The following is a 25,492-nucleotide window of genomic DNA, read 5'->3' as shown; positions in this document are numbered from 1 at the left end:
CACTAAGCTAGGGGGAGAGGTAGATACGCTGAAGGGCAGGGATAGAGTCCAGAGTGATCTAGACAGATGAGAGGATTGGGCCAAGAGAAATCTGATGAGGTTCAACAAGGACAAGTGCAGAGTCCTGCACTTGGGATAGAAGAATCCCAAGCATTGTCACAGGCTGGGGACTGAATGACTAAGCAGCAGTTCTGCAGAAAAGGACCTGGGGGTTACAGTGGAAGAGAAGCTGGATATGGATCAACTGTGTGCCCTTGTAGCAAAGGTGGCTAATGGCATATTAAGTTGCATTAGGAGGATCATTACCAGCATATCTAGAGAAGTGATTATTCCCCTTTATTCGGCTCTGGTGAGGCCACATCTGGAGTACTGTGTCCAGTTCTGTGTCCCCCACTCTAGAAAGGATATGGACGCATTGGAGAGTGTCCAGCAGAAGGCAAGGAAAATGATTAGGGGGCTGGAGCATATGACCTATGAGGACAGACTGAGGGCTCATCCAGACTATGTGGAACAGTAGAAAGAGGATATGCAAATTCCACAGAAATTTGCATGTCTTCTTCCGATCGCACTTTCAAAAGTGGAGCTTCCTCAAAAAATGAGGTTTACGCAGGTTTTCGACAAAAAGAGAGGGAGATTTCGCCAAAGAAGCCACATATAAACTACTTTCACTTTCAAAAGCTCTGCTTTCAAAAGTGCCATCGGAAGAAGATATGCAAATTCCCGCAGAATTTGAATATCCTCTTTCGACTGTTCCGCTTAGTCTAGATGAGCCCTGAGGGATGTGGGTTTGTTTAGTCTACAGAAGAGAAGAGTGAGGGGGGATTTGATAGCAGCCTTCAACTTCCTGAAGGGAGGTTCCAAAGAGGATGGAGAAAGGCTGTTCACAGTAGCGATGGATGGCAAGGAGCAGTGGTCTCAAGTTACAGTGGGGGAGGTCTAGGTTGGATATTTGGAAAAACTATTTCACTAGGAGGGTGGTGAAGCACTGGAATGGGTTACCTAGGGAGGTGGTGGAATCTCCATCATTAAAGGTTAATAAATCCAGCTTGACAAAGCCCTGCTTAGGATGATTTAGTTGGGGTTGGTCCTGCTATGGGCAGGGGGCAGGACTCTATGACCTCTGGAGGTCTTTTCCCACCCTTAGATTCTATCATTCTATGATCCTTACACTATTTAATGCAGCAGCATTTCAAAAGGGTGGTGCCACACAGAACTCGGGATCAGCTGTGCAGCACTGCCCCTTTGAAACATCACCACGGCATTTCAAAGCAGCAGCGCTCATGGATCCTGGGTTCGGGCTCCATGAGGAACTGCCGTTTTGAGGTACCCTCCCTTCCCACCACCTCTGCTGCCTCTATTTGACAGAGGCAGCAAGGGGGCGGGGGAGAGATTGACTAGTTGACTCGACTATCTGATAAGCATCCTTAATTTAAAAATGTGATCGCAGGGATCAGGGTCCTGGGTTCAGTCAGTGGAGTCGAAAGTGGTGTTCAGAGATGTTCTTGATGTCCAGAAGTACAGGGTTTATCAGTTAAGAATCACCTGTTGATTGACCACTCGTAGCTGCGTCCTTCATCCCCTCCCCAACCAACCCTGCAATGGCACAGACTCTACACCCAAAGAAGTCCAGTTTCTCTGCCTCCGGGGATTTGGGGACAGATCCAAAAAGACCCTGTCATTCTTTGTGATATACTACTATATACAACCAATATACTGGCCACATACACTACCAATATGCCTGGTTGTGGGTGAGTGAAAAGGTGCTTGTAGCCTTTTTGAGGCATGAAGTACTTCCTCTCTGCTATAGAAGAAGAGGCTGGTGTCTGCCAAAGCACCTCACTATTGGCCTCTCTTGTTTTTTGAGTGGCAGAGGCACATCCAGGGCTAGGATGTCCATTACTGGGTCTGAATCTTCCACCACATCCTCCACATGGAGGTGCAAGTTCTGTGCCATACGCTACAGAAGGTCTTTATGTGCTTTTGTATCTATAGCAGGCAGCATGGTGATGGAGGTGCCTGCCACTGCCTTGTCTGGTGAGGAAGATGAGGAAGCTCCAGACAGCAGGTCCTCCTGTCCCTCATGGTCATTAGTGGGGAGCTCAGTGGCAGCCACATTTTGCAGGGTGGACTGTGGCAGAGGGATGATCTGAGGTGAGGGCTCAAGAGAAGCAGCTGCTGAGGGCAGCCTGGCATACAAGGCTTGTGGGGGATCGTGCTCAATGTCAGGGATCTGTCATGGTACTGTGGTGGCCTAAGGAGGAGCTCTCGGTGCCAAAGCTACTGACACAGCTCTTATGCCTGGACCTTCCGTAAAAAGTAGCTTGAGGAAGTGATTTCACTCCTTCATTTGGGGATGGATGCTCCTGCAAGCAGGGCAGCTATAGGCTCGATAGCCCTCTCCCAGTCTCTTAAGACAATCAATGTGAGGGTTGCCCTTGAGTATATGCTTTCTGCAGCAGTCACAGACTTGTGAGCATGGCATACACCAGTAAGGAGGATTACGATGGTGGGGGGAACCCCCAACAAACTTACAACTATAACTATTAATAACTATGCTAGAACTATGACTAATTAGCTATCTATAATGATGAATCAGGGTCAATCTGAGATGCTGGCAAAGCAAAGGATCAGAGTTGTTCCACTTCCCATGACCATCACAGGCAGCAAGAGGGAACAGAAAGGACAGGGACTCAGCAGTGTCCCATGTATGCTGCCATGGAGGCACCTCTCCAGGGGCCTCCATAGGTGCTCCGACGTGTACCGCAAGGGTAAAAACATTCTGACGATTGTGCACATGGTGTGTACACACGCCTATTGGAATGCACATGAGCAGTCACTCAAAGAAGAATTATCTGTCTTAAGCAAGAAACTGAGCATGTCTGCAAGGGGGTGGTGGTGGATGGGATAGAGTGCAAATGACAAACTCATTTTCAATGTATGGAGGGCTTTAAACCACGATAGGCTTGCAGATCTAGGAACTCTCTCAGATGGCCTCATTTTGAAAACGTGGGTGCCTTCTGAAGTTAAGCAGCTAAATCTATATTTAGACCTATTAATGGGTGCTTGTTTTTTGGCGGTGCTGAGCACTTACAATTTCCATTGGCCTGTTTCTGTGCCATGGCTTCAGAGCCCAAGTTCTTGCCTGAGCTACAACTTTAAGCGGTGTCTAATACAGCTGTTTTTAGAGCTCAAGCCCTAGTAAGCTTCAGCCTGCTGGCCCAAGCTGGGAAGACTCCTCCCATGGACTGTATAGATATACCCAGTGGTGCTCAGTGTTTTGGAAAAGCCGTTAACTTTGACAGAACCATGACTGCTTATATGGGTGGAGGATGTGCTCCTTGATGATGAATTGTATGAGGCAAAATCCTGGCCCATTGAATTTAATGACAAAAATCCCAGTGACTTCCCTGAGGTCAGGATTTCACTCATGATGACGAAGTAGGGATTCAGGCACCTAATTTCAGAGAACCAAGGTGAAGATATGTGCTTGAACACTGTTAAAAGGCTAACTTCATCTGCTGCTGTTCAACTTCTAATTGCATAAAAGCAGTTATATATTCTCCTAATACATCTTGATCCTTTCTATTTATCATACATGTTCCCTAAGAGACAAAATAGGGAAGATTTTTTTAAAATGTGATTTTTGTTGCAATGTCTATCTGGTAGTGTGCCCCGCCCCCTTCCATTAAATAGAGTTCCCACATGGATCAGTTCTTGGTCATCTGATCTTAGATGACCTTTTCCATCTACATTCTCTCACTTTGTCATTTCACATGAATCTTTAATCTTAACTGCCACCTTGACATTGATATTAGTCAAATATATACCATTTGACATCTATAACACCATATAACAGTACTCCTGTCTGCTCGCTCTCCCTTTCACTCCCTTTCACTCTCTGGAAATATTTAAGAGCAGGCTGGATAGACATACATCAGGTATGATCTAGACCAGTGTTTCTTAAACTATGTTCCGAGGCAGTTGGAGGTGTGCCGTGGAGAACAACAGAGTTCAAAATAGCCACCCTTTTCCCCCCCCCCTCAGTAACTTTCCCTCCAACCCTTTCTTCCCTCCCTTCCCTCCCCCTCCCCTTTTTTTTGCTGCTCAACAAAAAATCCTTGGTGTTCCTCATTTAAAAAAATTGTTTGGTTTTCCTTGGTCTTAAAAAGTTTAAGAAATACTGATCTAGACGGTCCTTGGCCTGCCGTGAGGGCAGGGAAATGGACTCGATCTCTTGAGGTACCTTCCAGTTCTAGGATTCTATGATTCTATATTTGCCCTGAAGATTTTCACAACTCTTTATAGTCAGAATGGAATGCAAAAGACCCCCTTTTCAATTCTGTCACTCTTCAAAGGGTCTCCATGCTGGTTCTCTAATAGTGATGTGAGAAATAAAGGCAAGTAATCTCTCCAACACTAATGACGCTATAATATCAGACACAAAATGTGCTTCAGTGATTGTACTTAAACTACTATCTTTTAGCAATGACAGAAAACTGAACTCCATAAGAAACAACCACCACCACCAGGAAGAGAAACAGTAAAATTCCTGGCACAACTTGGATTATCCAACTCAATTACTTACCTTTTTCCCCCCTTTTTGCTCACTTTCATCTTCATTTCCCATTTGTGCTGACAGTTTTCAACATAGTTTAAAAATGTTTTCACTTGCTACTGCCAGCCACCTAGGTTCTATGCTCTGCTGAGTCATGCAAGCTGTTCTGGAGTTAGTCTTTCCTATCATTTTTGCTTGGTGAGAAGTTCTTTTAATTGACAATCAGTAGGGAATGAACTTTAGTAGTAGAAGTGTAACTGGAAACAACAGTATGTTAAAACGTACTAAAGACAAGATTATATTTAAAGATTAAATCTGACACAGTCAGACAGGGTTCTGTTTAATCCAAAATATCCAAATCTGAGATTTTCTATTTTATACTCAACTTGCACCACTTTCTGATTATGTCTCAAAAGAATGCGAACAAATGTACACTCAAAGATTAATACTGAAGGTCTGCAAGGCATTTTACTACTATATGTTCTGATGCAAGTGTTCAGAAATTTACTGAGTGACTGCAATCAATTGGAAGCAATAAAATTCTCAATAAAGTGCTTATGACTGTAGCATGTAATTGCTACAAATACAATAAAACCATATTTGCTACAATTACTTCTGCTTTGTTAATCATGTACATTGTTTCATTTCTACCCAGTTGTAATCCAACAGCACCTGATAATGCTGAGATCACTGAATGCAGAAAGAATGTAATTGTAATTAATTTCTTATCTCTATACAATTCTCTCAGAGAATTTTAAGCTTTCCTTGTTCCAGCCTTCTTTTTATTTTACACCAAAGTTATTAATGGTGTCCCATGATTGAAGAAGGGTAAGGAATGAATATACTGTGTGTTACCACAAAATGACATTTGCTTTCATGATCACTCATATTTAATTGCTTTTTACCACAGATTTTAATCATGGTTTTCCATAAAATCAACATGATTTTTGTCCATCTGTACAATATTTCTACAAATTTTGCCCTCCCGCTAGCCAGATTTTAGTGGCCCGTGTCCAATATTCATGAATCAGCAGCTTCAGAAATATTCTGATCAATACTGTAAATCAGTGATAACATTTAGCTCAAAGAAGCACCATTTTTATCTCTGTTAATTATTCTGGCCAACTGAAGAGGGTTTGATTCCAACTCAAATGTGTGCTATTTGGCAATGAAATGAAAGAGTTACGCAATGTAGTTCTTTAAGTCATATTAGCATTCCTTATAGGCAATTTATTATGCAGTCTCAGGCCTGAGACGTATGAAGTCAGATTAGAAAGCTTTGGGTTAAAAGAGGAAGAACAGATCTGATTTACTGACTTTGTTGAGCGCACTGATACTGCACAAGAGCTCTTCTCACCTGTTGCAGAACATGCCTTTCCCTCAATGTCATTAATCTTCTGTGAAGCTCTACTAGTTCATCGAGATATGCCTGAAAACAATCCCCCCCCACACAAAAAAGAACCTGTTAAGGAATAAGTTGTACAGTAGTTCCACAAACTCCAGATTTACTCCAGAGTATTTATAACAGCATTTGCAATCTCACATGACTTGTTCTCTTTGGCTTGTCTGGGAACAGAACGTTTAACTCAAACCAACTAATCCAACGAATCCAAACCACCACTAGATAAAACTTTTTCACGTCATACTGTTGAAAAACTTTAAGGGGCCTTTCAAATAATTTCCCTGTATCAAATATTCCATAGAATTTCACAAAACCCTATTTGTTCGCTACTATGATAGAAGTTCACTTAATATCACAAGGGCCATTTTAAATAATGAATCACTGAATCCTGAAGAACAAGTTGAATAATAGGCAGGAAGTTTTAAGATGCATGAAGGCATCTGTAACAAAAAAAGTGAGCCAGTTGTTCAGAGCGGAACAAAACTCTTCTCTCTGCACCCTAGAATTTAAACACTAATTCACCTCGGGGCAAATCCTTCCTCTCCAGACCACACACACAATAAACCCCCCACCATCTACCATACGCTATGGCTGCCCACTAGCATTTATGAAATAAGATGTGGGTAACAAATCTGGAGGTTACAGCCTGCAAAGTAGCTGAAACCTGGTCTGAGTGGGAGAGGAACAGGGGGTCGTGATCAACCTTACTCTTTATGATTACTTTTTTTCAGTTGTAACAGGTGATCATGGGATTGAAAAGATTGGGAACTGCTGGTCTAACAAAGCAGAGCTATGGCATAGATCAAAAACAATCTCGGAATGGGAAACCAAAGAGGAGTCTCAGACTCATGGTAGTACAGCAAGGTTACTACTTGTAAATTCTAAACCATTTTGGGGCTTAACATAATGAAATCTCCCAGGGTAAGTAACAAAACATTAAAATCCATATTAGAACTCACTTAACTATGGACAACTAACATTAAATTTAAGCACAATAATCCCTTTGTATACCGAGTACTAACATATGCTTAGCTAGTTAAACATGTTATGCCTGAGACTTGTATTGTAAGATCTTTAGGGTCAGAACTATCTGTTATTTGTTCTACAAAGCACCATACATATTAATGCACTGTACCCATAAAATAACAGGCAGTTAATCCCCAGCTAGCAACATTTGCAAAGCTTTCAAGGGACAATGCATGCAAAGAAATAAAAATAAAAGCACAATGCTGTATTTGAGAAGCACTTGGAGCAGAGATATACTAACTAGTGAGTTTTCTGTTTTGTAACAAAAATAGTATCATAAAAGGGATGTAGAAGAGGAAACACAATAACTTAATGTGTCTTTCTAAATAATTTATTGACATCACACTCACGTTTACCTTATCGCAGTCACCATTCTTTATTTGTTTATCTGATTTACTTTGCTTTATTGGACTTTTCACTTCTAGAATCTGGAAAAGAAACAGAAAAAGCTCTAAGTATTAAGAGCATCTTTGGTCTGCATGAAGTTTTAAAAAATTAAGAAAACATTTAACAATATCCTGTCACACAAAAACACAAAGAATACAAAAGTATCTGGAAGAAACCACAACTAAATGTTACAAACAGGATCGCTACTGTAAGGGGAAAGGAAGCATTTGCCCTGGGGCCCAGAGATTCAAGGCAGCCTGGAATTCTTAGCCACTGCAGCCCCAGACTCCTTTGCAGTAGCCAGAGCAACACTCCATGTGGCTCTGAAGGCTTGGGGGGAGGAGGCACGCTGCGCTCTGGGTGGTGCTAAGGGCTGACTGCCCTCAGTCCTGCCCCTTCCATGAAGGCCTCACCCCTTCTAAGGGCACAGAGCTGGGCTCCCCCCACACCTTGCTCTGGAGCCTGCAATAGCTGTCGGTCCTGCTACTTGCAAATAACCCTTCACAATCTTTGACCTAACAAACCAACTCAATCTTTTTTTCTTAGCAGTAACCTACATCAGAAATCATAGACTCACAGGGTTGGAAGCGACCACAGGACAGGTTGTCAAGTCCAACCCTGCTGTTAAAAGCAAGTCCAACCACAAATATATCGTCCCAGCTAGGGCTTTGTCAAGTTGGGACTTAAAAAATTCTAAAAATGAAGATTCCACTACCTCCCTAGGGTAACCCATTTCAGTGCTTCATCACCATCCTAGTGAAATAGTTTTTCCTAATATCCAATCTAGACCTCCACCACTGCAACTTGAGACCATTGTTCCTTCTTCTGTCAAATCCCCCCTCACTCTTCTCTTCTGTAGACTATATAAGACCTAATCCTTTAGCCTCTCCTCAAAAGTCATATGCTCCACTCCCTAATCATTCCATTCCTCACTTCTGTTCTAAAACTGTCACATAGTAGCAGTGTGCACTTTTGACTATTTGACACATTCTTTCCCTCTAAGTGACCGAATTTCAGCACTTTGTGAAGACGTACTGATAAATGATGCGACACTTATAGGGAAAGAATGTGTCAAATAGTCCAAAGTACACACTGCTATTATGTGACAGTTTTAGAACAGAAGTGAGGAATGGGATTATTTTCATTTGACTAGATGTAATCAGAATATTATTACAGTCCAATTTGGAGTGTGGCCTGTTGCTTGGAAAAGTATCATGGGCTGTGTAATGGTCACAAACAATTTGTGTGTGCCTGCTGAAACATCTGGGCTGGCCCCGCCCCCGGCGCACGCATGGTGCTGGCCCCAGGCGCATGGGCGACCCCTACCACGGGTGCGCGGCACATGCGCGATGCTGGTCCTGGGCTCAAGGCACGTGGGCGGCCCCCACCCCCGGGCAAGCAGCGCATGCGTGGCCCCACTGCCGGAAGCGTGGCGCATGAGTGGCCCCACCCCCGGATGCCCAGGAGCCACAAAAGGTTGGGGACCACTGTCCTAAGTACTTATTTTACAAAGGATGGTACGTGGCCAGAATCCAAAGTATGAAACGCACATGGAAAAAAAAAATCTTGGATTTAGCAACCTAAAGGCTATTGTAGTTTAAGGTGGAGGAAGATGAATCGTCTCTTAGCAAAACGTAAATGCTTCTGGGCAAAGTGCCAAGGCTTTTCAGGAGTTTTGTTTTTGTTTTGGTTTAAGGGAAAAGCCTTTACCGGTTTACCCAGAAATGATGAAATATTGGTATATAGTAGCCTTAACATCAGAAACAGTTTTCGTATCATTTTAGTACCCTGGAACACAGAGAAAGCTTGAAGGGGTTGCTCACTTATAACCTGCCAAATGTGGCTACTGAAATTTTGTAGCTTCCTCACAATCTGTTGGTTATGCTCTCTAGTACCTAGTTTGGATGAGATGTGTCACTATCCACGTTAGTGAAAGCATACACAAAGGCTCATATTAACTCAGCACTGGTAAATCTCAAACCTGCCTGAAATTCCTTTAGTCATTAATCTGTATAGTGAAGCATTTTCCCTAATCTGTAAAGGTCAGGTTCTGTAGTGTGAAACTATTTTGTAACATAGCCCTGTTTACATCAGTCAGGAAAATTATGGTTTTTGCCAGCAAGGTTCTGCCATGTTAAATATGGTTCTAATACAGTCGCAATTCTAGTACTGGTAGGCTTCATTCCCAAACTTTACTTTCTACCTCATCTGTTAAGACAGTGTAGGGATGCTGTAACATAGCAAGCTGTTCATCTATTATGTTTTTAAATACACCATGATGTTTGGGAGAGACTAAACGAGCACATGGAAGTTTATGGCTTTCACTGGAATAGACAGGCATAGCATCAGAGACAGTAGCCAAATAAGTTTAGCCTAGTGAAAGAGATTTCCCTGAACAGAACCAGGTAAGATTTCAAAAAGCAACTGGCTTGGATTATCCGTAGGAAGATATCATTCATTTTACTTGCACTCCAGTCTCCAAAGGCAGAGTGCACAGAAAAAGTGACAGCTGAAAGGAAATGGAAATGCTACTTTATTTATGTTTGTAAAAGTGATCTCCCTCCGAAGTTCATATATAAATCAATTTGAAAGTATTGGAGAATTTTTGACCTATTAATGCTTACTGACTGTGAAATGGCATGGACATCTGTTATTACAGGTGCCCTGCTACACACAGACCATGTCTTTTTTTCTACAGCTCCTTCTGCTCTAATTGAGATACATAAATTTTTCATATATTGATGTTATAACAAATCAATTTGTGTGCTGTGGGAAAAGGAATGGATGGTGTATTTATATCAGGGAAGATCAATCATTTTTCTGAAGCAAGGCAAGGAATGCTGTCTAGGCTCATCTGTAGTTACTACCGAAGTTAAAAAAAAATAATAAAAAAACAGTGTGGATTGTTTTTGTCCACATTGACACTATGCACATGCACTTATTTTCAATTAACTTAGCCAGGCTATATGAGAGTTTAGAGTGTAACCAAGTTTCCTATTCAGTAGATAGGTGCTCGGTTTTGCCACCAAAACACAGTACAGGCAGTCCCCGGGTTACGTACAAGATAGGGACTGTAGGTTTGTTCTTAAGTTGAATCTGTATGTAAGTCGGAACTGGCGTCCAGATTCAGCCGCTGCTGAAACTGACCGCCAGTTCTGACTTACATACAGATTCAACTTAAGAACCCCAAGTCAGCTGCTGCTGAAACTGATCAGCAGCTGATTCCAGGAAGCCCAGGGCAGAGCAACTGTGCCTCGGGCTTCCTGTAGTCAGCGCTGGTCAGTTTCAGCAACGGCTGACTTGGGGATGTCTGGGGCAGAGCAGCTGGGGTGCTGCTGGGTTGCTCCAGTAACACCGCTCCTCAGCGCTACTGGACCAACCCAGCAGCACCCCAGCTGCTCTGCCCCAGGAATCCTGATTCAGCCGCTGCTGAAACTGACCAGCAGCGGCTGAATCAGGACGCCTGGGGCAGAGCAGTTGGGGTGCTGCCGGGTTGGTCCAGTAGTGCCCAGAGCGGCGCTGCGGGACCAACCGGCAGCGCCCCAGCTGCTCTGCCCCAGGGTCCACAACAAAAGCCTGGTCTGCTGGGGGGGCACACTAGCTGCGCCCCCCCCAGCAGACCAGGGACACAGGGAGCAAAGTGGCGGGGGGGGGGGGGGGAGAGGGTGCCTTGCCTCTGAGGCTTTGATCTGGCGCCGGACCGCTTTGCTCCCGGTGCCCCTGGTTTGCTGGAGACGGTCCCTAGCAGACTAGGAGCACCGGGAGCAAACCCGCAGCCATGGCGGGGTCCCTGCGCTTCTGAGGCTTTGCCAGAGCAAAGCCTCAGAAGCGCAGGACCCCCCGCTGCTGCGGGTTCGCTCGCAGTGTCCCTGGTCTGCTGGAGACGGTCCCCAGCAGACCAGGGGCACCGGGAGCAGCTTTTCTCGCCCCGGAGCTCGAGGTGGCTGACCGCTGCCTGTGAGCTCCGGGGTGAGAAAGCCCCGTTCGTAAGTGCGGGTCCAACATAAGTCGGATCCGCGTAAGTCGGGGACTGCCTGTATATAAACGACTTAAGTTATGTACTGTGAAATCTGTTATCAAGCTCTCTGTTAACAGGAAACCTTTGTTAACCGGCCACAACACAGCTGTGTCTTCAGACGCCCATGCCTGACACCTGCCTGTCCAGACAACTGTTGCGGGGCTTCTGACAGCTAGCACTGCTGCTGTCTCCTCCCCCCTCAGCCTACCTTGAGCTGCTAGGAGCCAGTTCTGCCAGTAAGGGGCGGGACAGAGCAATAGCCTTTGTTATCCACCATATTCAGTTAACCATCAACCCATATTTCCCATGAGTGTCAGATAACAAAGCTTTCACTGTATTTTATGCACTGTGAATGTCAATTGCTTTAAAGATAAGAGCAAATACATATACTGTAGTATGCTTTTGTGTTACAAAAACACCATTAATTAAGAAAGATGTTGTGATCTAACATATTAGATACGAGGACCTGCTGAGTTCTAACCCTTGTTTGCTACTAGGCATGTCAATAGGTAACTGGCAAGCATCACTGTTCCCAGGCAGGTGATGCTTACCAGGTAACTGGATCCTGCTTAATCCGTTAACTGGTTAAACCTAACATTTAATCAGTTAACTGATTCAACAGGAGTTTAATCCCTATTGGCTACTGACTCATTGTGCATATTTAGGTCAGTTAAATTCTCTTTGGCTATGTCTACACTGGCAGCTTCTTGCACAAGAACAGCTGTTCTTGCACAAAAACTTGCTGGATGTCTACACTGCAGGTGTGTTCTTGCACAATTAAATTTACAGTCTAGCATCGGAAAACAGGGATCCTTCTGGAATAGTTATTCCTCTCTCCATGAGGAATAAGCCCTCTTGTGCAAGAAGGTAGTGTGGACGGGCAACAAGGGTTTCTTGCGCAAGAAACTCCTATGGCTAACATGGCCATCAGAGCTTTCTTGCACAAGAGAGCATCCAAACTGCCATAGACGCTCTTGTGCAAAAGCACACTGCTTGCACAAAAGCACATGCCAGTGTAGACGCGCTCGTGTAAGACTTTTTGCGCAAGAACTCTTCCGCAAAACAGTTCTTGTGCAAGAAGCTGCCAGTTTAGACGTAGCCTTTGAGTTTCTACATCTGATAAAGGGGATAATGCTATTGAATAGTGTTATAAAGATTACCACATTTCTACAATGCTGATCATTATTTACTATAAATATAACAAAATGTTTATTCAACATGGTTGATTACAATTTTGAGATGAGACCAAATGAAAAAAAAAATCCTGTGTATTATATTCCTATAACAAAAGTCACAGGGAGAGTAGGATTGCAATTGTAAAGCCAGGTCATAACAAGTTTACCTTTACAACAGTATGATCCTATATGTACTACAGTGATGTTTTCCTTAGAATACAGCCTAATACATTGCTCATCTGCTTTACAGTGAATATTGTTTCAGACAAGTATATTCAAGATCAGGGGAAATGAAAATTAATTACTTAGTCTGTAAATTAAAGCAATCAAGAACACGAAACTAGCCCGAAAGGTGTTAGTACAGATACACCACTCTTGTAAGTAGGGAACCTTACGGTACCTGATTATTGTTGGTTTTTAATAAAGGCGGCGGAGGTTCATGATGTAGCGGTGAGGAAGCTGAACTGCTGTCACTGTCACTACCATCGCTTAGACTAACCCTGAGGAAAGAGAGAGAGAGAAATCAGATATAAAACAAAAGCTGCATTGCCACTTCTAGATCACAGTTGTAAGTGGGACACTGAGAATGTTCTTTGCTAAAGCAGCTGTGATTAGCTATCAGAATTTTGAAAGTGTAGTTGTGCTGTCAGTAAATGGCAGGCACCCAAGCAGAAGTCACCCGCCTGGAGCAGCTGACCTCCCATAGATACTTCACCTGGAAGACTCAAGTGCTATGGTGTTTAGTCAATAGCTTTCACTAATAAACAATCTCAATGTAGCAGGTATCCAAATTACAGAATCCCTTGCAAATTGTGGGTAGGAAAAAAAAATTCTTACAACATTTTAAAGAACAAAATGAGAATTCACCAGCGCTACTCTTTCTTCCTTCCGTAATCTTCCAAGCTTGCAGATTTTCTGATTATATAAGTGCTCCACTAAAAGTAATTAACTTAAGACATCTGCAATAAATTCATCATAAAGTAATTGTATTACATTCTTTTTTTCTGACTGACAAGGCATATTTCCACTCCAATAATTAGTGTAACACAGTAACATACATGAACACTGTGGGAGTTTGAAGATTGTTAGCTTTTCTTTTTCAATGTCAATTATCAGAACTTACTGGTATAATACACCGACAAACATGGCAACTACCAATATAATTAACTTTTTTTGGGCTCCTTCCTATCTGTGTCCTTTTATCCTATACCACATCATAAGATTCAAAAGTCAAAGGGAAGAGGTACTATGAATTACTGTACAATAGTACTGCAAAAGTCTGTTTCCCCGTAACTTACAAACTGTAAACATTGTAAAGATAGATGTTTCTTGCTCTAGGAGATGGATTGAAATTTGAAAATAAAAAATCAGGGCAGAAACCTCCACATTTCTGTAACATTTGCAACTAGAGCTTGCAATACATTTCTTATGCACTGGACACTGTAAATTACTTAAATGATTTCCTCTAAAGTTATAAGTCCTGACACTAAATATGTCATTCACAAGATTCATAGGTTAACTTATACACAGAGAACCAGATTCTGGTCTCATTTATGCCAATGTGAAGCAATAATAACTTGATACAATCACAGCAGTGCATAGCCAGTGAAAGTTAGTGGAGAATCCAATGCAAATGGACCAAACGGTTTTGTGCAGAAGCAGCTCCCATATGCATGCATCTGATCTGATAGTTTAAAAGTGGGCCTGCAAATACATATTCTTTGTAGAAACTAAATATAATGCCTTGCTGTCTGTTGGACTTACGCTATTTCAGCTTTTTAAACTATTAATCTGTCATAATTACTGTTATCATACTACCTCAGGCTTCAAGTTGTTTGCTATTACAAGATACCCACCGGCGACCTCTGCTTCCTCCTCGAGTATTTACAGGTCTCTCTATTTCAGAGTCATTTTCATCTGCTTCATCTGATTCATCTTCATTATCATCAGAATGCAGATCTTTCATTATAGACCTCAAGGGACCTGACCAACAGGAAAAAAAACCAGACACAAATCAACTGTTTGAATTCAAATTCACTTTGCAATGTACCAAACACAAACACACCGGTCTATTATTCTAAGTATTAAAGGTGAGGGAAAGACTTTGAAGCATTAAACAAATGAAGAAACGCACTGGAGGCTTATGTTGCCAACACTTGCACATGAATCATTTACTCGCGTGAGCAGCCCTGTTGACTTCAATGAACTTACTTGTAACAGTAAAGTTACACCTGTCTCTTAGTGAATTACAGGACTGGCTCCTTGAAATGCAGCTGAAGCAAAATATTTTCACACCAAATATTCTTCACTGCACATTTAAATTGCAGAAAATAAAATGTGTGTTCTATTTTTTTCATCATTATAAATGAGATACAGACAAACTGCTAGGCTTCCTCCCTTCCCTCTTTCTCAAAGGGTATTTTAGATCAATAAAGTTCTATAGGGACATATTGGTAATAGTACATTTGTTAGGTTATTCCACTTAATAAATCATTCTGATTGTAACTTGTTCTGATGAAGGCAGTTTTTAGCGGCCTGTTTTTTATCTATTCAGATAAAGCTGTTCTGTTCATTTCAAGGTCAATTTCAGATCAAGCAAGCACTTTGCTAACGTTCATGCCATATAACACTCTCCTATCTTTTTGCTTGAAGTAATGTCAGGTGCTCAGCCTGGTTCTCCTGTAACTCTACAAAAATTAACTCAGGATTTAGTTCTTTCATTGTACTTTTTATTTATTTTGCTATAAAAAGTCATTATGCAATGTTGCATGTGTAACATATGTGCATAATACAAAACCAGGACAGCTGCTTAAAAGGAGCATGGGCAAGAGTCAGCTTGGGAGACTGAATGAAGTGAATTAGGCCAGAGAGTTTGATTCTAGAGCACACCTTATTTGAGAACATACAAAGCAGCCAGGAAGGACAGAGGTAGCAATGGCAGAAGTTAATTACTACATTTTACTGGTAATACTGGATTCCTATTACAGTTTTATAGTTCCTTCAACACAAGCATCTCCGAGTACTGTGCTATGGTTCACCAATTAAGCCTCACAGTACTCTGGTAAGGTAGTTCAAGCGAAATCAGTTTTGAGGCTATGCTTTAACAATAAGAGTATATTTCACCTAGATAGGGGACTGTGATGTAAATTATTTCAGTTCTGAGAGGAATCACACCAGATACATACCGAGTGACTTAGTCCAGTGTTAACAGTTAGTCTTTAAAGATCTATATTTAAAATGGCTTACAAGATAGACTGTGCAAGAGCTGTTTAAGTTGCCATGGTTTGGACCAATTCAGTTCAATGGGTTCTGTTCTGTATTTGCACACCCTAAGGTCTGCTTGGAGGTAGGCCCATAACATGGAGCTGACGGGCATATGCTTCATTCAACAGATATGTGCACAGGCCATGCGGCAGGCAATTCTTATAGCAACAGTCTGCCAGCTCAGATATTGCTGAGTCCAGCACTGAGCCAAGGCTCCAAATCACGAGATTACCACCCCTGGCTTCTAATAAATGTATGGGGAGGACAGTGGTGAATTGCGGAAGAAGGTAACCTGCAGGACCACCCCAAGGAAGAGAGACAGATTATCAGTTCTAGTCTGCCAGAAAAGATTGTTGTTGGCCAACTACCTTGTTACCTGTCGTTCTGCATGGGGAATGAATAGGAGAGGAGCAGGACAGCAGAAGGAAATAAGTTAAAGAGCTAAAAAGGGGGAATTAAGGAGAAAGAAGCTGCATTTGAAGAGTGAGAGAAGGACGGAGAGATTAAGGGGAGGAAGAAGAAAAACAGAACAAAAGACTGGTCAAGAGATAGAGGAAGAGAGAAAAAAGGGAATTATCAACATTCAAAATGAAGCAAAAATAGTCACATATAGGATGGAAGTTGTGGAAAGGTGGATGAGAAACTGGTTAAAGAGGACACTACAATAGGCCATACTAAAATGTGACCTGTCAGGTAGGAGGGCAATTACTAGTGGTCCTCATAGACTGTTCTTGGGATAATCTTACTTAACATATTTATTACTAACATTGGCACAAAAAGCAATTGTGTTCGAATACAATTTGTCGACACTACTAAGCTGGGAGGTATAGCCAATATGAAAAAGGATCAGAATATCGTACAGAAAGATCTTGTATGACCTTGTAAACTGGAGTAAATGGGATGAAATTGAATAGTGCAAGGTCACTTAGGACGTGTCTACAAAACAGGGCTTAACTAAAAATAAGCTATGCAAATTCAACTACATCAATTGTGTGGCTTATTTCAAAATGGCTTTTTTCTAAATTGGAAGTATCTACACAGCACTTATTTCGAAATAGAGCACTCTTCCTCCAACTTCCCTTACTCATACAATGAGAGTTACAGGAGTCAGAGTAAAAAGTCCTCCAGCTTGATAGTATTTCAACATTATTTTGAAATAACTGCCTGCTCTGTAGACGCGGACTAAGTTATTTTGAAATAATGCTAGTTATTAAACGTATCCTAAGAGACTGACAGCAAGAATTTTTGCTTTAAATTGGACATCAATCATTTGGCAGCTACAGAAAGAGATGAAAGACTTAGTTGTATTGGTGGATCACAGGATGATTATGAGCCACCAATGTGATGTAGCTGTAAAAAAAGGCTAATGTATTCCCAGGATGCCTCAGATGAGGAATTTCCAGTAGACAGAGATAAGTATTAGTACAATTATACAAGGCACTGGTGAGACCTCATTTGGAATACTGCATGCATTGATGGTCTCCCATGTTTAAGAAAGATGAATTCAAATGGGAACAGGTGCAAAAGGGCTACTAGGATGATCTGAGTAATGGAAAACCTACCTCATAAGAAGAGACTAGAAGAGCTTGGCTTGTTTAGTTTAACCAGAAGAAATCTGAGAGCAGGGGAGATTGCTCTCTATAAATATATCAAAGAGAGAAATACCAGGGAAGAAAAGGAGTTATTCAAGTTAAGAGCCAATATGGACACAAGAATTGATGGATATAAACTATGTAGCACTAAGTGCTACATAGTTTTCCTTTTGTTTTAGCAAGATCAGACTAACATGGCTACCTCTCTATTACTATTGGATATAAACTGGCCATCAACAATTTAGGCTTAAAATTAGGCAAAGGTTTCTAGCCATCAGAGGGGTGAAGGTCTAGATTAGCTCCTGCTGGAAGGTTATCAGGGCAAAATTCTAACTGGCTTCTAGACTGAGCTTGAATTTATGGAGGGGATGATGTGATGGCACAAGTCCAATTGGTGACAGTCAGTAGAAAAAATCCCCAATGTCTGGAGGTACTTCAGATGGGGAGGGCTCTGAGTTATCACATAGACATCTTTCTGTCTGCTAGACCTTGCACACATGCTCAGGGTCTAAATGATCAGCACAATTTCTCTAGTTCAGCTTGGCCATTCTCCTGGGAAGTTTTCACCCTCTTCTGCACCACGGGACATGAGGCACTTGCAGGTTTAAGCTAGTATAGATAATGAATTCTCTGTAACATGAAGTCTCTAAATCATGATTTGATAGGTATCAAGTGGAGTGCCCCAAAAAAGTCAGATATGGGACCGATTTTGTTCAACCTCTTCAATGAGCTGCATGAGGGGACGGATTGTACCTGCAACAAACTTGCAGATGGCACTAAAAGCTAGGGGGAGAGGCAGATAACTCTGGAGGGTAGGGATAGGGTCCAGAATGACCTAAACAAACTGGAGAATTGGACCAAAAGAAATCTGATGAAGTTCAACAAGGACAAGTGCAGAGTCCTGCACTTGGAACAGAAGAATCCCAACCACTGTTACAGGCTGGGGACCAACTGGCTAAGCAGCAGTTGAGATTATAGTGGATAAGAAGTTGGATATGAGTCAACAGTATGCCCTTGTAGCCAAGAAGCCTAATGGCATATTAGGGTGCATTAGGAGGAGCATTGCCAGCAGTTCTACAGAAGTGATTATTCCCCTTTATTTGGCTCTGGTGAGGTCACATCTGGACCCCCATCACAGAAACAATGTGGACGCACTGGAGAAGGTCCAGACTAGGGCAACCAAAATGTTTAGGGGGCTGGCGCACATGACTTATGAGGAAAGGCTGAGAGATTTGGGCTTATATAGTCTACAGAAGAGAAGAGTGGGGGGGATTTAATAGCAGCTTTCAACTACCTGAAGAGAGGTTCTAAATGAGATTCAGAGAGGCTGTTCTCATTTATGACAGAACAAGGAGCAATGGTCTCAAGTTGCAGCGGGGGAGGTCTAGGTTGGATATTAGGAAAAACTATTTCACTAGGAGGGGAGTGAAGCACTGAAATGGGTTACCATAGGGAGATAGTGGAATTGCCATCCTTAAAAACCTCTAAGTCGTGTCTTGACAAAGCCTTGGCTGGGATGATTTGGTTGGGATTGGTCCTGCTTTTAGCAGAGGGTTGGACTGGATGACCTCCCAAAATCACTTTCAACCTTATTATTCTATGACTTTAATAACTCAGAGATTAGGAGTCTATTTCAGAAGTGGCCGAGTAAGATTCTGTGACATGAAATGTGCAGGTTCGACTAGCTTATCACAATAGTCCCTTGTGATCTTAGAATCCATGAGAAGGAGGAAGGTAACAAAGAGGAAGAACAAAAATAAGAGGTACAACAGTAGTTTAAAAACTGATATAATGTACAAATACTTAATTTCACACACAATGCATAATTAAAAACCAATAATTACCAGTTAAAGTGCTTGGAGGTACAATAATTATCTCTTGTTTTGGCAGAGGATTGTAGGCCAGTCTGAACATCTTGCCCTTCCTTTGACCCTGTCCTTTTTAGAGTTGTGTGCTTGTTTGAACCCAAAGTGAAGCAAAAAATGAAACCAGTGAGTTCTTCTCACCTTTCCCTCACAGTCCACTTCCTTAATGAGCACAAACTGCCCCTTTACACTGAAGTGTGATCTTCTTTGTACAAGTAACTACGTGTACCCAAATATGTGCAGCATAAGGGCATCTTATCCATTACTCCTCCTGTTGTCTTCTGGGATAAATTAGATAGTCCTCTCTCTGGCCTTTCACAGCAAAGTCAGCTGATTTACTCCCCCCTCTATGTAGAAAACTCTCCCACACCAGACACACAGACATACACCCACCTTTGGCATTTCCAGAGGCACAGAACAGACTGCTACACCATATCCCATCCTCTATCACTAATACACACAAATTTACACAATGAAAGATGCATTCATTTAACTGAACATTCCCAGAACAAAGGCACATCTATTGGCACTTATTGCTGGAACCATCCACCTACCTGTGTTGGATGGAGGGAAAAAAAAAAACAAGGAGGCTACTACCTATTCTGCAAAAGGTTCAGCTTTGGAAAATCTGTGCAATGTCCCAGAAAGCAGATGAAGTCAGATGAAGGGGTCACACTCTTATTTCCTGAAGACATTAGGGGGAAGATGAACTCAATAGGCCACTAGTTTCCCATCTTGAAAAGACATCAAAGTGGTAACACAAATGTCCAGACCTCTTGCTGGGGTAATGGGGTAAGCCATATATCACCATTGAGATGTTCATGTATACTGGTGGGATTCAATTGCACAGCCTTAGTTAAAAGCCAAGTGCCTGAAGACAGGATTTCACACCCATTTATTTTTTTCACTGCTTTCTTGGGATAAACACAGTGGAAACATTGCTGTCAGAATACAGAGCCAATCAGTAATGGTCACTGTCATAAAAATCTGAGAGATATGCACTCTGCTTAAATTTGTTTTTAAAAATTTGCTTTTAAACAGAATCCTCTCTCTGGAGTACTAATCTATTCCATTTTAAAGGGAAAAAAGTAAGTAAGTCTGAGGAATATATAAATGCATACACTGAAGCAAATTCAATTTTAATCAGCCAAAAACTTCCTGCTTTAAAAAAAGCCAAGCTGATTAAGAATACATCAGTTGTACAACCTGACAAAGTCCAGGAAAAAAGCCAAACAGGAACTAAGTTGTTTAATAGCTCTTATGAATCTCAATTGATTTATACAAAAATTGGTTTGGCAGGATCTCCTGGCAGAAACTTACATTTCTTTACTGAGTTCTGAGAGAGCCAAAATTATTAGCCAGAAAATCTAAATGTGTCCTTACAGACTAACAATAATGTTCTCCATGTCAGATCATTTTAAAAAGTAAATATATCATTTTGGAAGCATAATGTGAAAAGTGCTATGCGACTCTTAAAATATTAAATTGTGTGTGCCCATGAGAACGCTAGGATGGCAAAGAGACTCGGCAAGTCACGGAATTAGACTCTCAGCTCATGATTATTCCAGGAGATTCACAAGCACAGACCCTTATTCCTGAACATAAAGTCCAATTAACTCCTGTCATGTTCCATATAGGAATAAGGATTTACATGCACTGATCCTTCTGCAAAATTAGAACTATGAGATCTTTAGGGTCTAGCATCTGTAAATTATGTCGCACATTTCTGGTGCTATGTAACTAAAATAAATAACCATCCTCTTCTGAATGAAAATATACTTTTTTCCATTCAGCTTTTTAAATGTTAATCATGATCACATACACATAAGAAAAAATGGATAAAGCAGGACAGAGATTAATTCACTACTTCACACTGAAAACCCCCCAGCAGAAACGTGTTAATGAGATGCCCTCAATTTTGTTACTGGTTGGCCCCTTCATTTCACACTTTTCTCGATTTTCCTTGTTGGTACCTTGTTGTCTGCTGTTCTGAGATGGTGTAAAACTGGAGCTGGAACTTGAGCTTGAACTGGCAGGGCTAGGCTGTTCAGACTTGAAAAAAAAATACAAACACATAACAGTAAATACATATGCGCTCAACTTTAACTAAAGAACAGAGTTTACTGATTGATGCACTTCTCTGCAATGAAAAATGACAGTAAACAGGATGATATTCACAACAATAATTATTTCCTGACCATTTCGTGGTGTCAGAGCCAGAAGGTGTACAAATTGCTATGCACACAAAACATACACCCTGTTCTCAAAGGTTATATTCCCCAAAGATTTTTTGACAAAACCAATACTATGTACAATAAGTTACCAGTGTCCTCATTGGAAAAGTTATACAGCACATGGACTTAAATAAATTTACAATGTAATAAATCTAATATAATGCAGGCTTGTCCAGATTTAGTTGCAATGTTTTTTTAATAAATCATGACTAGGACTCCAGGAGGCAGAAGGGACACCAGTAAAGCAAACTAGATTACTAATAGAAAAAGCCTAGGACAATTTTTTTCACCACATAGAGATATATTACATATAAATCAAATCTTTTTCTGCTCCCATTGGGTTTCTCCTCAGCATAACTATTTCCTTATGGAAACACCCTACAGATTTTATTAAGAAATGAACCAAAAAAAGATTTAATTTTTCTAAAGATATAGATTTAAATATAACATCTTTCTAAAAATTGTTAAAACCAGCTTGAAGCATTTAATACCGTGCAACAGACGTCCATAGAAAATAAATACTTTTCTATTAATTTTATAAATTGCTAATACCATTTGCTGTAGAACTGATCGGTTTCATGATCACAATTCAAATCTATACTTTTTGCCATAATGGTTTACAAGTCTTCTATTGAGTACTCATGTCTATTTACCACCATTTTGGAATCATCTCAACCTGATCTCCTCAGCACTAACGTCTTATGGTTTCTTGTCTCAATGCCTAAAAATATAAGAGCAAGCAAGTATCCTAAACAAGTACAAGACAGCAAAGAAAGCTGAAGGAGAGACTAAAACCCTCCAACATTAAGTATGAAAATATGATAATTCAAATTTAGTACTTTTATGACAAAACAAGGTAATTAAAGGTAACTAAATCAATCTATTGTTGCCCTTCATAATGAGAAGGCAGATTTACAGCCTTTAACCACCTTTTCTCACAATCAAAATGATGCTTAATTGGGCAACGGAACATTTCTCTTTTTCCAGTGTTGTTTGGGGAAAAAAGTAACATCCGTTCTCCTGCAATGAATGACATTGAGAGTTCCCACAGTTTGACAATCAACATAAAAACATTGGTCCTGATCCTCCACCAATGTACAAACTTTGAGTGAATCAACTAAATGCAGAGGTCTTCCAGAACTTGAGTAGAAATACTCCAGCATGAACAAGTGTTCACAGGATCAGATTTGTAAATATACAGACCCACATTCACTTCCTCCCAAAATAAAAGAATTCTTGAAAGAAGCATGCAGTAATGAAATGGTATTAAAATACTATTTTCCCTTTAAAAAAAAAAAAAAAAAAGTATTTCACAAGCCACACCAATATTAATATGAAGGTTTTTAACTACACAGTATGATCTATTCTAAAGCAATTTCTTATTATTTTTATGTAAAACTACATCATAAAGAGCAACAATGGTGAATATAAATGGCGAAGATATCGACATTTTCAAAACTAATTTTAGCCTCTTGCCTCAAAAGGCTTCACAAGTTACTCTAAGGCTTTCCTTTATCTGTCATTTTCTGCTTTTGACAACAAAATTGCCAAAAACTAGTTTCAACAGGTTGCCATATATGTTTTATATTTTTTTGTCAGCTACTATAACTTTTAATAGAAATTGTAATTTACATCAACTTAACTGTAAATTCTAAGATTCCATTTTAAATCTGATCCCAATCACGTATCAATTTTCATTTCTATTATTTTAGAAATGTATATAACCTGACAAAAACGTGCCACGTACCTTTAGGTATACAAGGATGATAAAAGTTATCACTAAGTAACAACAGTTAATACCACACTACGCGCATAATGCTTACCACTGCCAGCAGTTCCATTGGCTTTAATGGAACTGCTTGCAATGGCAAATACTACTCCCAGCATTAAGTGACTACACGATCAGGTCTCAGGAACAAACTTAAAGCAATAAAATGGATTAACAAATCACATTTTTCATATTAAGGGATTAAACATTACTCTTCTATAACCAACATTATACCATATAATGAAATAATTTTAAGAAATCTTGATTACAGTAACAGGGAAAAGCTGCTGAGTATAAGATTTCTTAACATACTGTCTCTTCCTTGTAAATGTTTCTTAATGCCACCATGAGCTCATTCACATTCTTTGTTTCTTCTGCCCTCTGTAGTCACTTACTCCACAAGAGAGATTAGCATAAATATTGAATATTAACTTCTGGAAACTAAAGTTTGCTTTAGTGGTTCTAAAGAAATCCCAGAGCACCGGGGAGGAAGAGAGGCTTTTAAACAAAAATGAATATTATTTACAGGAAAAGTTGGCCTTGTAGAAGAAACTGAAAATAGGTCTTCCATTCATGAACATAGGTTAGTATCTAGTGGGGGGACACTTCTTGTTTCCAGTGGCTACCTTTTGTCATTTAAGTAATGCTTTTTGACAGTTTTATAGGCTGTTATCCCAAGAAGTCTGGTATTTATGGCCATTATTCACTTGGCTTTCTGCTCTTCTTCACTGGTTACTTATCACCAAATAGATTTTGTATGGGTCTCAAATTAGTTTAAAGGATGTCCTTCAACAATGGACGCTCAGGACAGTATTGGCAAAAAGCTTCCCTGAAATGCCCTTTTTCCGTTTTACTACTTTTCTCTTCCTGCAGAAAAGCTAATAAGGCATTGGACCCAAAATGTTCATTAGTGCATTGACCCAATATGATTACATGCTTAGCCAGCCTCTCCCCTCCCCCCAGATTCTCTCCTACTGATGTACAGGTCACAATGGCTGTGAGATTAGGTTGAAAAAAATTGAATTTTGAAACTCTTGAACTAAAAACAAAATAGGAAGGGGGAACTTCTTTGTGTGTGTGCAAAAAAGTTTATGAAATGTGTCCCTTTTTTCAAACAGCTCTAAGCCATTCTATTTCAGTCATAAATTTTTCACTCTACTTAAAAGTAGTACAGTATCAAATTATTTCTGATCTACAGAGGACATTTCTGGCAAACTCACCTGTTAACATTATACAGCACAGGCTTGTGAAATAAACAACCTTAGAGAATATTCTTTCAAGGTTTCATTCTCCCTGTGAATTTGGAGAAATACTAGTTTATAAAATACACTATATATACACAATACACTGTTTCTTTAAAAGATGGTTTGGGATTTTTTGCTTTTTTGCCTTAGTTTTATTTATTTATTTTTTATATAAGGTAGTTTTTCGTTTGAGGTTTCTGCCTTCCTTGAACTATGAATATTAAAACACGTAACTTCTTAAAATATTTACTGATTAATATTACTTGCTTCATCATTTCTTTAGCATATAGCTTCTCAGGAAAACAATAAAGACATTTTTTTACAACGTGTAATTTTCACTTCTGCCAGACTCCTTTTAACAAAGGATAATTTTTTTTTTTTTGGTGGCAAGAGGAGATGATGGGGTATTGTTTACTACTTCCTAGAGTATATGGCCATCTGCTTTTGTGTGTGTTTATTCATATTTTCTAACAGTTTTGATATAGACAGGACAATCCTATCATTTTGGTTTCTGGCCTGGATCATCATCATCAAGTTCTGAATTTTTAATCTGTTCATCTTACTTTTGGCTTCTAAGTACCATTGCACCCAGGTAGCCAAAATCAGCTCTCCTGCTCTATCACTGCAGAGAGAGGAAGTGGCTGCTTTATTACTTCCCTGCTAGCACCAGTGGTCCTTTTCAGTCTTGCTCAAGGGAGTGGGGCACCACAGTTGTACACAATGAAATGAGAATCAACTGAAGAGAAGAGGGAACTTGCATTTTAAGTATTTATATGTGTTTGCAGCAATAAGGCCTATGCTTTTTTAAAAAAATTAGATTCCCATTTTACTATATGAATATAAATCTGAATTAAGTGTACATTGCCCAAGTTTGATAAGCTAATGTTCTCAAGTTGCATCTGCATAAGAAACAAATCTTAAATCAATATAGATGGGATAGTGTTACGGGGCATTCCATATGC

The 25,492-nt window shown here is 40.5% G+C and overlaps 1 protein-coding gene across 1 annotated transcript in view; it reads right to left on the bottom strand.

Annotated features, from left to right (window-relative positions):
• The window catches only part of MLLT3 (MLLT3 super elongation complex subunit), a 222,342-nt gene that overhangs the window by 18,261 nt on the left and 178,589 nt on the right, over nucleotides 1–25,492 (bottom strand). The window contains 5 exon segments of the mRNA XM_075931489.1: nucleotides 5,913–5,984; nucleotides 7,340–7,411; nucleotides 12,964–13,063; nucleotides 14,420–14,546; nucleotides 21,258–21,336. Of these exon segments, the coding sequence (XP_075787604.1) occupies nucleotides 5,913–5,984; nucleotides 7,340–7,411; nucleotides 12,964–13,063; nucleotides 14,420–14,546; nucleotides 21,258–21,336 (450 nt within the window).

The sequence above is a fragment of the Pelodiscus sinensis genome, chromosome 6 (assembly GCF_049634645.1).
Source record: "Pelodiscus sinensis isolate JC-2024 chromosome 6, ASM4963464v1, whole genome shotgun sequence".
In the NCBI taxonomy this organism is placed as follows: domain Eukaryota; kingdom Metazoa; phylum Chordata; order Testudines; family Trionychidae; genus Pelodiscus; species Pelodiscus sinensis.
The sequence above is the reverse complement of the archived record's forward strand: the minus strand, read 5'-3'. Positions and strand labels throughout refer to the sequence as shown.